At 42.2% G+C, this 13,185-nt stretch overlaps 1 protein-coding gene across 2 annotated transcripts in view; it reads right to left on the bottom strand.

Annotated features, from left to right (window-relative positions):
* Window positions 1–13,185, bottom strand: part of STIM1 (stromal interaction molecule 1) — a 206,220-nt gene that overhangs the window by 86,715 nt on the left and 106,320 nt on the right. For both annotated transcript variants that reach the window (XM_010849444.1, XM_010849443.1), the window contains exon 2: window positions 3,284–3,414. In XM_010849444.1, the coding sequence (XP_010847746.1) occupies window positions 3,284–3,414 (131 nt within the window). The remainder of the gene's footprint in view (window positions 1–3,283; window positions 3,415–13,185) is intronic.

The raw sequence follows: 13,185 nt of genomic DNA on the forward strand, positions 1-13,185 counted from the left end.
GCCGCCAGTGTTTTTAGGAAGGCTCTTGTCTACACACCTCAGACTGTCAGGACAGGCTGAAATGCCATACTATGGCTGCAAATCCTTTGTCCAAAGGCAGTGTCTCCACCAGAGGTTTCAGTAGAACACAGGTCATGAATTCCCACCCTGCCAGCCTGCAAGAACTCCCTATCAGCTTTACAAAGAGGACACCAGTGTCAATAATGCCATCTTGCTCATCTGAAGGGCCCTCAATCCTTGGCTGCCTAGGACAAAAGCAAGCAACAATAGCACTTGAGAAGCCAAACTGGCTTCCTCCACACAAATGACTACATATTTTCTGTAAAATGGTGGCTGAATCTCAGTGTACTATAAGTCTAACTTCATAGCTCATAGCAGAGATAGAACAATTAGAAATGAGAATGAATCAAAGAAGAGACAGGAAACTATAAAAAGAAATCACAACAATGCACACGGGAATGCGGGCACTAGGCTAACAGTGCAAGAGGCTGTGCAGGCCTGCTCTGAACGATCCAAAGAAAGTTAAGACTGTTCACAATAGTCTGTAAGACGGAAACCTGGCCTCAAGAATGGCTAAAATTTTTAAATATCTAGAAATCGGGTTATAGTTCAGTTATCTGAAAAACTTACTGATATGAGGCTGAATAAATGAGGCCTGAATACAGTATCCTCGCAGACTGCTACTAGGCTCCTTGGGTAATCAGCAGTTCTGTTAAATGGGTCATAAAAACCTCAGGTCCTTGATCACTAGCACAACCAGGGTTTCATCTCTGCTGTCTCGGAGTCCATAATCCAATGTACCAAGCTCTGACCTGTCTACCCAATGGGTCTAGTTAGATCCTGAACTCCATATATGTTGAGACTATCTTAAACACATAGACTTTGCTACCACGACTATATGTTTCAAAAAGAAAGTAGCCTGTAACTGATCATGAGAAACCCAGACTGGCAGGCCCCTCTGCCCACCAGAGGCCTGACACTGCAGGGAGAGCAGATGAAGAAGCCCAGGCAGGCAGAAGCTCCACTGAAAAAGAACAGCTCACCACTGGCACAGGGAAGAGCAGGGTGACAGCTTTTGTGTTATTTTAGAACAGTTTGTGCTGATGAGCTTTTTGTTGTGGTACATTCCTCTAAAAAGAACATTTTCTTCCTCCTCTCATTGACAAAGTAATTCAGCAGAAAGTGAAAAAAGAAAGAGGAGCAGATGACAAAGATATCCAGGAATTTGTGGATCTTGGAACACATCACCTTCTTGACTGTGATGCCATGCACCTCCCAGTTGGGTGGCCAGGTCCTTGGAGAGACGTCAGGAAACCTCTCAGCCTCTCTCACCACCAGGAACATGGCACTATTCCCAGCACAGACAAATAAAATTTGGGTCCTTTGAAAGCCAGTGACACTTCTAGATGTGACCAAAAGCTCAGATACAGTCATCATGGCTGTTGCCCTTAAAAACCTACAGCTGCCAGATCGTATACGTATCTCAGCCTGGTTGCCTGGGCCCCCTTTCCTCTTCAGGTTTTTGTCCTGTGGTTTTCCACCACAGTCACTCTGTCCCACCAAACCTACCAAAAATGCTTCTTCCTGCCTCCACATCTTTGCTCACGCTCCTTCCTACTGCTCAGGCTGCCCCATCCCTTTCCACTCTATCCCAATTCTACGTTTCCTCTAGGAAGTCTATTTTTCTCCTCTCATTAGACATTATCTAGTTCAACCTGATCAAGGATCCCCTCAGTAGACCAATCAGTGGAGGTTTGTGTTCCACTTGCCGATCTTCAGTGACAGGGAGTTCACGATCTACCTACCAAGGAAGCCTCTACTGTGACGAGATAGAACTGTTAGGTGATTCTTTACTCCAGAAGAATATGCCTATATTTTACTTTCCCCACAGTGTTCCTGGTTCCGCCCTTAGAATAAGAGAGACAATACAGCAGTACTTAACAGCATAGGCTTTAAAATCAGATCTGTGCTCATACTCAGCGTGTCCTTGAACGAAATGCTTAACCTTTCCAAAATTCCAGTCCTTGACGATAATACCAACTTCATAAGGCTGTTAACAAAGTTAAAAGAGTAACTATGCAAAGAGCTTAACACTGTGCCTGGCATAGAGTAAGAATTTCATTGCTAACCATTATCATCTTTTAAGCCTGATTCCTCTACTTCTATTTTATTTGAAGATAGGAATTGTATTATCTGAATCTCTTCTTTTCCAGGTTAAAGTTTCTTCATTAGATTGTAAATTATATAAGGACAGCTGTATCGCTATGTAATTATAGGTATTTACTGTCACATTCGCCACGTCTAGAACAGTGCCTGGCACATATATAATAGATACTTATAGACACTGAATTGTACTGAATGCTCTCCATTTCATGGTTTTCACACCCCTCATCAGTCATGTCACCCCTCCGTACAGGCTTTCACTGCTTCAAGATGTTTCTGACAATGTGAAATCCAGAACTGAATTCAAAATTTAAAAGCGGACTAACCAGCAGGAAGGAGAGACCAGAATTACCTCCTCCCTCAAGATATACACCATATCACTACTAGAGATTGGGCATAATTTGGCAGCTTCACCAAAGTGCTGGCTCAAGTTGAGCCTGAAAACAACTGGAATTTTTCAATCTTCTCACACATGATGACTTTGTACTCTGGGCTCTGTACTCTGGGCTCTTTGTACTCTGTACTTTGTACTCTGTGGAACTGGAGCTGTAGTAATGCCCAAAGGTGAAACAATAACAGGGCTCTTCCATCCAGAGATTCCTCTCACTCTTGCTGTCTGGACCACTCAACTGACTTCTAGCAGTTGCAACCTGGAATTCAGAACGACCTTTCTAGGAACCTCTGTCTCTTCTTCACAAACAGTATAAGTTTCCAAAGGGCAAGATCTGACTGCCTTGCCTTCTCCTCCACAGGCCAGCACAGGGTTGAACACAGAGTCAGGACAGATGGGTGCCCTCCACCTCCAGCAGGAGTACAATAAGGACGCAGGCAAACTGTACAGACCAGCCTCAGGGCTCCCTCTCCCTCTCAAACAGCACAGCTCGGTCAGCGTTGTGCTTCCAGCTGGCAGGCAGACGGGGGCCGGTCCAGACACAGACAGAGAGGTAAGGCCTGCTCCTCGAGGCTGCTCTGCTGAGAATCACCTTCCCTGGTAGGGATGCGACGCTAGAGAACAAGCCAGTAGCAAGAACACCTCTCCCCAGGGAAGAGCCTGTCTAGACAGCTTCAGGGACTGTTCGCACAGGAAGAGAAGAGAGCCACGCAGGGTGAGGGAGCTCACCTCATCACTTTCTTCCACATCCACATCACCATTGGCATCATCATCCATCAGCTTGTGGATGCTGCGGACTGCATCAAAGCTGAGCTTCTCATCCTCACTGTGGCACAGGGGTTTGTCGATCCGGCAAAACTCTGTACAGGAAAAGCAAGAGACAATGTTACAGGGGGCTGCCGCCCAGCTCTATTACCCACCTGTCTCATTGTCCCTAGCTTCTAACATCTGACTCCACTTAACAGCGAGAAGAGTGTTTCTTATTAACTGTCTTCCCCATTTAGGAACAATGCTTTATTATCCTAATAGTTTCTTGGCAGGGAAGTCAAGCATAGGACTACGAATACACTGGGATCTACACAAAGAGCATGAATAAATAACTCAACAAGAAAAAAAAATACAAATGAGAGAAAATACAAATAGTCAATGAACACAGGACAAGGTCTCCCTAGTAATCAAAGAAATACATATTCAAAAGAAACAACAAACAAATGTAAATTAATACAATCTCTCTAGAAATAGGAAAACAGCCCATTTGTTCCAATGCCAGAGTACTACATAGCTTTCCTCTTTGTTCGCTTTGTCACTGCCTCTATACATAATGCCAGTCACAGGCTACTCAGGGAAACCCTTCACATCGTACGCCTTCTCCGAGCCAGCCTTCAGCTGTCTATTAGACATCTAAGGTCCTGAGCATGCCTGACACAACTGCACGGGAGGTGTGGAGTGAAGCCTCCTCTGCCCACCACCATACAGTTATACAGCAAAAAACCACCCAGTCCACTTCATGACACCTAATCCTCTCATGAACCTGGAAAATGCCTAGCAGAAAGAGCCTGGAATCTAGTTGTAGCTCTACTATGTGACTCTAAGATCACTTCCCTTCTTCAGGCTTCAAGTTCACTATTTGAAAAAGACATTTTAACTAAAGTTTTTGGCATTTCTTCCAATTCCTAGAGTGTAAACTCCTCTTTTTTTTTTGACCTTGATCTTGAAAACTACTTTCTAGGCAAAATACTCTTCAAATCATCCCCAATGAAGATAGAAGAAAGATCCTGATTTCCCAAATAGAAGTAGTCACAGAAGAGGAAGCAAAGACAAGGTGAAGAAGCTGTGGCTGCGAAGCCTTCTAGAAAGCCCTGATCAGAGACCTGAAATGCTCTCATCCATCTAATCATTTACTTATCTGCTGGTCAGAAACAGAGACAAGATCAGACAGGTCACCTCTTTATCACTTGCTAGTCACTCAAATCCTTTTCAAAATGAGGAGGGGTATAAATATAAAATTTTTTAAGTCTCAGATGTAACTCAATAAAAATGTGTTGAATATTGAAGCTCACAGATGTTAACAGATGTATCCCAAGTCAAAAGCCACTATAGAGGCACAACAAGAGCCCAGGTCTGCTGACTCCTAGGCCAGCACTTCACCTGCCTGCCTTTACACCAAGGTAACCAGATAGCTTTAAGTTAGTTGTATCTTCTGGAAGCCACGGATGGTAATGCTGGTAAGAACCACACTGAAAAAATGGCTTTAGAAAAGAAAAAATAAGATAAATAGTATGCATACAAAAGAAATAAGTACCTCCATAGACTCTATGTTCCTCTATCTGTCCTGGCAAGCTGGAGCAGAATATGGAAGGTGAGGTAAAGGTGTGGTGGATACTGAGGGAGAAGAGTAGAAAATAGCCCAAAATTAAGGCACTGTTTCTAGTTTCCTCACCAACAAGAGCTCTTAACACGGTTGCTTTATTCATGGACTCCTATCCACTACTTATCCCAAACAAACTGCAGTAAGTAATGACTAGTTTGGAGATGAAGCAAACAGCACTGAGATTAGGATAACCAACATAACATTTTTCTTCCCTTATTCCTGTATTTATACTACTCAAAGGCATATATAATTGCCTATAATAGCTTTTTTGATCAGCATATGATATGCCCATTCAAACAACATTTATTGAGTTCTGTTTATATGTCAGGGTCTATAATCAGCCCAGGGGATGAAAAGATGAAGCAGACCTCATCTTTGCTCTCAAGGAGCTCAGTTATAAAAGCAAGGGACTCTGCCAGGACCAGCTTGAGTGAGCCTCACAGTGTTGCTGTACATGCTTTTATTATAGCATTTATTGACTCATATTTAAATTATACATGTTCATGCCTGTCTTTTCCACTATACTGTGGGTATGAAATGCTTCAAAAAGTAATATATTAGATTTGAAAAAAAAGTGGGGGAAATAAGCAATTAAAATACCAAGTGCTAAGTGCCATAATAGAAAGAACTGAGGTTATGCTAAGAGTCAACAGCTTCTTCGGTAAAAGGCCAGACAGTAAACAATTCAGGATTTATGGGCTATACAGTCTCTGTTGCAGCTATCTAACTCTGTCACAAAAGCAGCCAAAGACAAAACATGAGTAAGAGAACTCAACTGTGCTTCAATAAAACTTTATTTACAAAAACAGACAGTGGGCTGGATTTGGCCCTTGGACCATACTTTGCTGACACCATTTCTAGAGCTCCCTAGGTAGTACAACTGAAGCACACTGGATCAACAGATTTTTGACCCAAAACAAAGAAATCTAATCTTTTCACTAGCCTGTATCCACACACAGGATTATCTGAAGTAAAGCACTTCTATTAGGCTTTTAAAAATAATGGAAATAGTTTACCAAGCTCTAGGGACTGGGGTCTCCAGGCTGGGCCTGATTGGCCTACAACAGGTCCAACATGTTTGGGCTTCAAACATCAGGCTCTAGTTTGTAACCTGATCAGACAGACAGGTGACTTTTGCTTCTGGCGTCATTTGGCACAGAGAAAGATTAAAGGAATTGAGGATAAGGGAATACAAAGTCTTGATGCCCTATATTGCCATGGAATCCTGTCCAGAAAAATCATCAGACAAAATTCACAAAAAATCCCTTCAATGGAGCATTGCCTATGAGGTCTCTCCTTTCTGAGATCTTTACTATCTTTCTTAATACATTCCAACCTGGCAAGGTTTCACAGATCCATCTGGAAATTACCTTAAAAAATCCACACTTTTAGCAACACATTATTACTACAGTGCAAGAGCCCTGCCCTTGGAGTCAGAATACATATGTCAAAATTCTGGCTTCATCAGTTACAACCATATGATATTGGACAAGTTGTTTAACTTTTCCCAGCCTCCAACATCTCACTTACAAAATAAGGATAATTAATTCTGCTGCATATGGTTTTGTTAGAATTAGGTGTTGCGAGAAGACTCTTGAGACTTTTCATGGACTGCAAGGAGATCCAACCAGTCCATTCTAAAGGAGATCAGCCCTGGGTGTTCTTTGGAAGGAATGATGCTAAAGCTGAAACTCCAGTACTTTGGCCACCTCATGCGAAGAGTTGACTCATTGGAAAAGACTCTGATGCTGGGAGGGATTGGGGGCAGGAGGAAAAGGGGACGACAGAGGATGAGATGGCTGGATGGCATCATCGATTCGATGAATGTGAGTTTGAGTGAACTCTGGGAGTTGGTGATGGACAGGGAGGCCTGGCATGCTGCAATTCATGGGGTCACAAAGAGTCAGACACGACTGAGCGACTGAACTGACTGACTGACAATTGTTAAAGCACTTAGCATAGGGCTTGCATGAAATTGACACTAAATATATTTGTTATCTCTTTTTTTCCTGCCAGAGCAGCAAGTAAACAGTTCCCATCTTTCACTAACTTCAGCCACTTTCCCTCTATGGACCATAAAGAGTCAAATAAAGGAAGTACAGTCCAATCAAATTGCTCAAAAGAATGTTTCTAGGTGAGCTGGCAAGTGAGTGTCTGACAATAGCCTGTCTTCCCCCAGTATTTACATGTCTATCACTGGTAACATTTATCACATAGTATTGTTGTTCAGCGCTCAGTCGTGTCAACTCTTTGCGACCCCATGGACTGCAGCATGCCAGGCTTCCCTGTCCTACACCATCTCCCAGAGTTTGCTCAAATTCATGTCCATTGAGTTGGTGATGCCATCCAACCATCTCATCCTTTGTCATTCCCTTCTCCTCCTGCCATCAATCTTTCCCAGCATCAGGGTCTTTTCTAAGGAGTCGGCTCTTTGCATCAGGTAGCCAAAGTACTGGAGCTTCTGTTTCAGCATCAGTCCTGCCGATGAATATTCAGGACTGATTTCCTTCAGGATTGACTGGTTTGATTGCCTTGCAGTCCAAGGGACTCTCAGGAGTCTTCTCCAACACCACAGTTCAAAAGAATCAATTCTTTTTATTTTTTTTTATTTTTTATTTTTTAAACTTTACAAATTGTATTAGTTTTGCCAAATATCAAAATGAATCCGCCACAGGTATACATGTGTTCCCCATCCTGAACCTCAAAAGCATCAATTCTTCGGCACTCAGCTTTCTTTACGGTCCATCTCTCACATCCATACATGACTACTGGAAAAACGAGAGCTTTGACTGTATGGACCTTTGTCAGCAAAGTAATGTCTCTGCTTTTTAATATGCTGTCTAGGTTGGTCAGAGCTGTTCTCCCAAGGAGCAAGCGTCTTTTAATTCCATAGCTACAGTCACCATCCACAGTGATTTTAGAGCCCAAGAAAATAAAGTCTGTCACTGTTTCCATTGTTTCTCCATGTATTTGCCATGAAGTGATAGGACCGGATGCCATGATCTTAGTTTTTTAAATGAGTTTTAAGCCTGCTTTTTTAGTCTCTTTCACATACAGTGTTATAGTTGTTTAACCCATCTTCCCCATAAAGGCTTGAGACCATGTATCCAGCAGCAAGAAAAAGCCAGGTTCTTGATAAATATTCAACAAATGTTTTTTGAATGAATAACTAAATACTAGTTCTACAATCATTTAAGGATTTTTGGAGGCAGAAAAGAGAATTTTAGGTAGAGAGAAGAGCACAAGACCAAGTTTAACTTTTTTTTTATCTTAGGACCACTTTTTACACTTAAAAACTGAAACTCCCCAAACTGATTGATATTTATTATATTAGAAATTAAAATATAAACCCCATATATATTATAGAAGCATGTTTTATGAAAAAATAATTGTTTTCTGCAAAAAAAATTCATGAGGAGAGTGGGACTGTTACACATTTTTATAAATGTCTGGCTTGATAGAAACAGCTATTACAGCCTTATTATATCTATTTATGCATTCAGTGTGTTGTTTTGCCTTCAATCAAAACATAGATATGCAGTTGGAAAGCAGGAGTATTTTAATAATTTTTCAGATAATTGTGGTCAGTCTTCTTTGATACTTCACCAAAACTTCAACAAGTAGTAAGTTTGTTAAAGGTTACAATGTGAAATCTGAAACTATACAGGTGAACTTTTTGTACTTTGTCACAGTAAAATCCATCTTCTACCTTGTAGTCTATCTTGCATTTTGAATGGATCTTTTATCCATGGATGATTCTGAAACAACATATCCTAATCATTTGGAAACTAGTGATTCAATGAGTTAAGCAGAGTTTCCAAATTTGACACAGTTCATTATTCAATATCAAAATAATCACTATTAAAAAAAAAAAAAGGCTGTAAATTTAGGGAAGCTGTCAAGTTATTGTGGCAGATACAAGTTTTCTGAAACTTTTATTTTCAATTAAAAGCTGGAAGTTTATCATTGGCAACAAATACTACCAGTTGTTCTTAAAGTAGCACACTTGCTTCATTCATTTTCAAGAAAATGTCTGCCAAAAACACAACTCTCAGTCATTGCGATTTGTCAGTTATTCTTTCAAGTAAAAATAGTGTTCCCTGAAAAAGGGAGGTAGTTTCGCTCAATTGCACAAATGCATTTCCTTGAGATAAACATCAGGCTTCGATATGCAGCATTAAGTGCTTAAAGTGTACTTCCTGTTTTATCACACAGAATACTACAGAAACAATTCAATAAATTATAAAAAATTTTTAATTCTCTATTAAAAACTTTAAAAAACCTGACAGTGCATGGAGCGGAGGATGCAATGGTTACTGGCACAATTTTGTGACAGTCATGATTCCTGTTAAGATGCCAGCAGTTTTACCTACTAAGTTCTTCTGCACCAACAGTGCAAATGTACACAGGATGGGAAAAGCAAATACTATCTTAGTATTATTATTAAGATGGCTTTGACCTTCTGGACCCCCCCAAAGACCTTGGTGACCCCCAATGGTCTGCAGACCACACTTTGTGAACCATGGGCAGATAAAATGACAAAGACCTTTCCCTCACATCCAAAGCTCCTCTCCTTTCTCTAGACAGACCTAATCATTTACTGCTCTATGTTCCAAGCACTTTGTACCTAACTCTGTTATATTAATTCTCATGCTCTGAGTTGTTCGCATGCCACAGCCAGAAAAGGGCAAGGACTAAATTTGACTCACTCTATCCCCCAGGGCCCAGTATGGCACGATCCTAATAACCATCTTGTCAAGTATGAAATCAGTAAATGCTGGCTGAATGAATGAATGCATGAATGAATGGATTTATAACAAACCATAACCCGCCAAAAGACAAGAGAATTCTTGAGTGTAGCCTCCCAATTCCCACCACCAATATCCAGTATCCACCTAATGCCTCTCCCTCTCCCAGCCACTTTCATTTCTCGTCATAAACACTAACTCATCCCCAGAGAACACATATCTGAAGGCATGCAAAGCAGAGCCACTGTAGTTGAGCTGGACAATGGATTGTCTGATGTGAGACACAAGCTCAGAGGGAAAGAAGTGAGAAACAGCAGTCAAGGAAGAAAGCATAGAGAGAGAAGAGAAGGACACTGATCAGACTGTTCCTCAGTGCTTGGCTGGAACCTGAGGAGAATCTGGAAATGACTAAATTTTACAAACAGGGGCTTCATCTCTGAAAATAATTTCTCCCCCTTCACTCAGGCTCTGTAGTGACTCTGATGGGATCAGAATCCACACTTACCCTTAGAAAAGGCTCAAAAGAGTATATGACTGAGACCATGAACCCTGAGAAGACGTTCAGATTTGATCAAGACCATGAGGTTGCAGAGATAAAACAGCCTGGAACCTAGAATGAGGATAGGACTGAAGGGAGAGCAGGGGACCCTCTAGATGAAAATGTAAAGGCTGAGAAGACGAACTGGCTTGGGACCTGGAACTAGCAAGAAAGGTCTCCCCTGGAATACAGCACATAGCAGGCCTAACCACAGAGAAAAGAGGAGTCAGATTCCTGGGCTGTGTAAAACCCAGCCTACCTGAGGGATGTTCCTATCCCTGGTAGAACATCATGCTCAGTTGCTCAGTTGTCTCTGACTCTTTGCAACCCTGTGGACTATAGCCCACCAGGCTCCTCTGTCCCTGGAATTTTCTAGGCAAGAATACTGGAGTGGGTTGCCATTTCCTCCTCCAGGGGATCTTCCCAACCCAGGGATTGAACCCACATCTCCTGTGTCTCCTGCATTGGCAAGCAGATTCTTTACCAGTGAGTCACCTGGAAAGCCCCAGTTAGAACATCACATCCTCATATCCAAGAAGAGGCCCAGCTCTTCTCAGCAGGGGGCAGGAATTGAGAAGAGCTTTCCTTCTGGACAAAGCTGGCACTGGTTTCAGCTAACTAAGCAACATTAACCCAAAAGGCTTCTGACCATGCTCATTTCTCCTCCAAGAGAGAACACATCAAAAATAACCTATATAGCACCAAGAGTGAACCCTAGGGTAAACCACGAGCTTTGGGTATTATGATGTGTCAATGTGAGAGACTTTTTTTGGGGGGGTTGGGGCTCCAAAATCACTGCAGATGGTGAGTGCAGCCATGAAATTAAGTGATGCTTGCTCCTTGGAAGAAAATTATGACCAACCTAGACAGCATATTAAAAAGCAGAGACATTACTCTGCCGACAAAGGTCCGTCTATTCAAAGCTATGGTTTTCCTAGTAGTCGTGTATAGGTGTGAGAGTTGGACTACAAAGAAAGCTGAGCACTGAAGAATTGATGCTTTTGAACTGTGGTGTTGGAGAAGACTCTTGAGAGTCCCTTGGACTGCAAGATCAAATCAGTCAATCCTCAAGGAAACCAGTCCTGAATATTCATTGGAAGGACTGATTCTGAAGCTGAAACTCTAATACTTTGGCCACCTGATGAGAACTGATTTCTTGGAAAAGACCCTAATGCTGGGGAAGATTGAAGGCAGGAGGAGAAGAGAACGACAGAGGATGAGATGGTTGGATGGCATCACTGACTCTATGGACATGAGCTTGAGCAAGCTCCGAAAGTTGGTGATGGACAGGGAGGCTTGGCGTGCTGCAGTCCATGGGGTCGCAAAGAGTCAAACGCAGCTGAACTGAACTGAATGTAGCACCTACTACCACCTCACATGATACATTTGTTCACTGATTTGCTTATTGTCTGTCTCCCTCCAATATATGTAAGGTTCACAAGCAGGGACTTTTTTTGTACGCTGCAGTATCCTCAGGGACTCACACAGTGCCTGGCACATATTAGGTATTCAATATAGATTTACTACATGAATGAATGTACAGATAAATGGATCTTTGCCTTTCTTAATGTACAGAATTCTCCTTTCTACCTGACTATTAAACGTTGGAGTTTCAAAGAATTTGGGTTCAGTTCTAGTCTCTCTTTTCATACTGCACTCTCTTCTAAATAATCTTATCTCTCCTCATAGCTTCAACCACCATTTGAAGAAATTACTAGGTATTACCAACTCCCAAAAAACAAAATGATGTTTCTGGTTCAAGTTTCACTTTTGGCCCACAGAAACCCAGACTCCAACTACCTACTAAACATCTCCACATGGATGTCCAAGAGGCACTTCAACTCATAATGTCTAAACCTCAACTCGTTACCTTTCCCCCAAACTTCCTACTTCACCAGTTGTTTGTGTCAGAAACCTTAACATCTCACTCCCTCAGTCTGCACATTCATTCAGTCACCAAACCCAGTTCAAGATTCCTCAACTATTTCAAACCTCATTCTCCACACATCATGTCACTCTCAGCAGAGATATTCTAAACACTTAATGAGCAGTCAACAGGAATGCTGGCTATAGGCAGTGCTAGTACATACCAGCTGCACACCTGCACAAGTCCTCTCACTTCCTACCACCCTTCAACGCTTTTCATTATTCTTAAGATAAAGTTCAACTTCCCTACCTGCCAGGCCCAGAACAATCTGTCACCTATTACCTTTCTGGTCTCATGTTCAGCAACTTCTCCTGCTTCCTGTAACCCTTCTTTGATGGGTCAAGTTTCTTCTCTCCTTTCTACACAGCACAGGGATTCTCAGCTCTGGCGGCGTATTAGAATCACTTAAGGAGCTCTTAAACTGCTGACACGAAGGCCCCAGTATCTCTATGGTTGAGACCGAGGTATGGGTTTGGGGGCAGGGTTTTTTTCTTTTTCTTCTTTAATTGAGAAATAACACACATAGGGGACTTCCTTGGTGGTCTGTTGGTTAAGAATCCATCTTGCAATGTGGAGGACTCAGGTTCGATCCCTGGTCTGAGAGGATTCTACATGCCACAGAGCAGCTAAGTCTGTGTGCCACAATTAGAAAATCTGTGCACTGCAATGAAAGATCCCACATACCACAACTAAGACTTGACACAGCCAAATAAATAAATACTTAAAAATAAATAGAAATAACACACATAAAATAAAGTGCATAAATAAACCTAAGAACCAGACTTCCCTTATGGTCCAGTGGTTAAGAATCCACCCGCCAATGCAAGGGACACAAGTTCAGTCCCTGTTCCAGGAAGATCCCACGTGCCACAGGGCAACTGAGTCTATGCACCACAACTGCTGAGCCAGCGCTGTAGAGCCCATGTTCCACAACAAGAGAAGCCACCACAATGAGAAGCCTGGGCACTGCAACTAGAGAGCAGCCCCGGCTTGCTTCACCTAGAGGAATCCCATGAACAGCAACAAAGACCCAGCGCAGCCGTAAAC

Source organism: Bison bison, unplaced genomic scaffold, assembly GCF_000754665.1.
Source record: "Bison bison bison isolate TAMUID 2011002044 unplaced genomic scaffold, Bison_UMD1.0 scf7180017864284, whole genome shotgun sequence".
Lineage (NCBI taxonomy): Eukaryota > Metazoa > Chordata > Mammalia > Artiodactyla > Bovidae > Bison > Bison bison.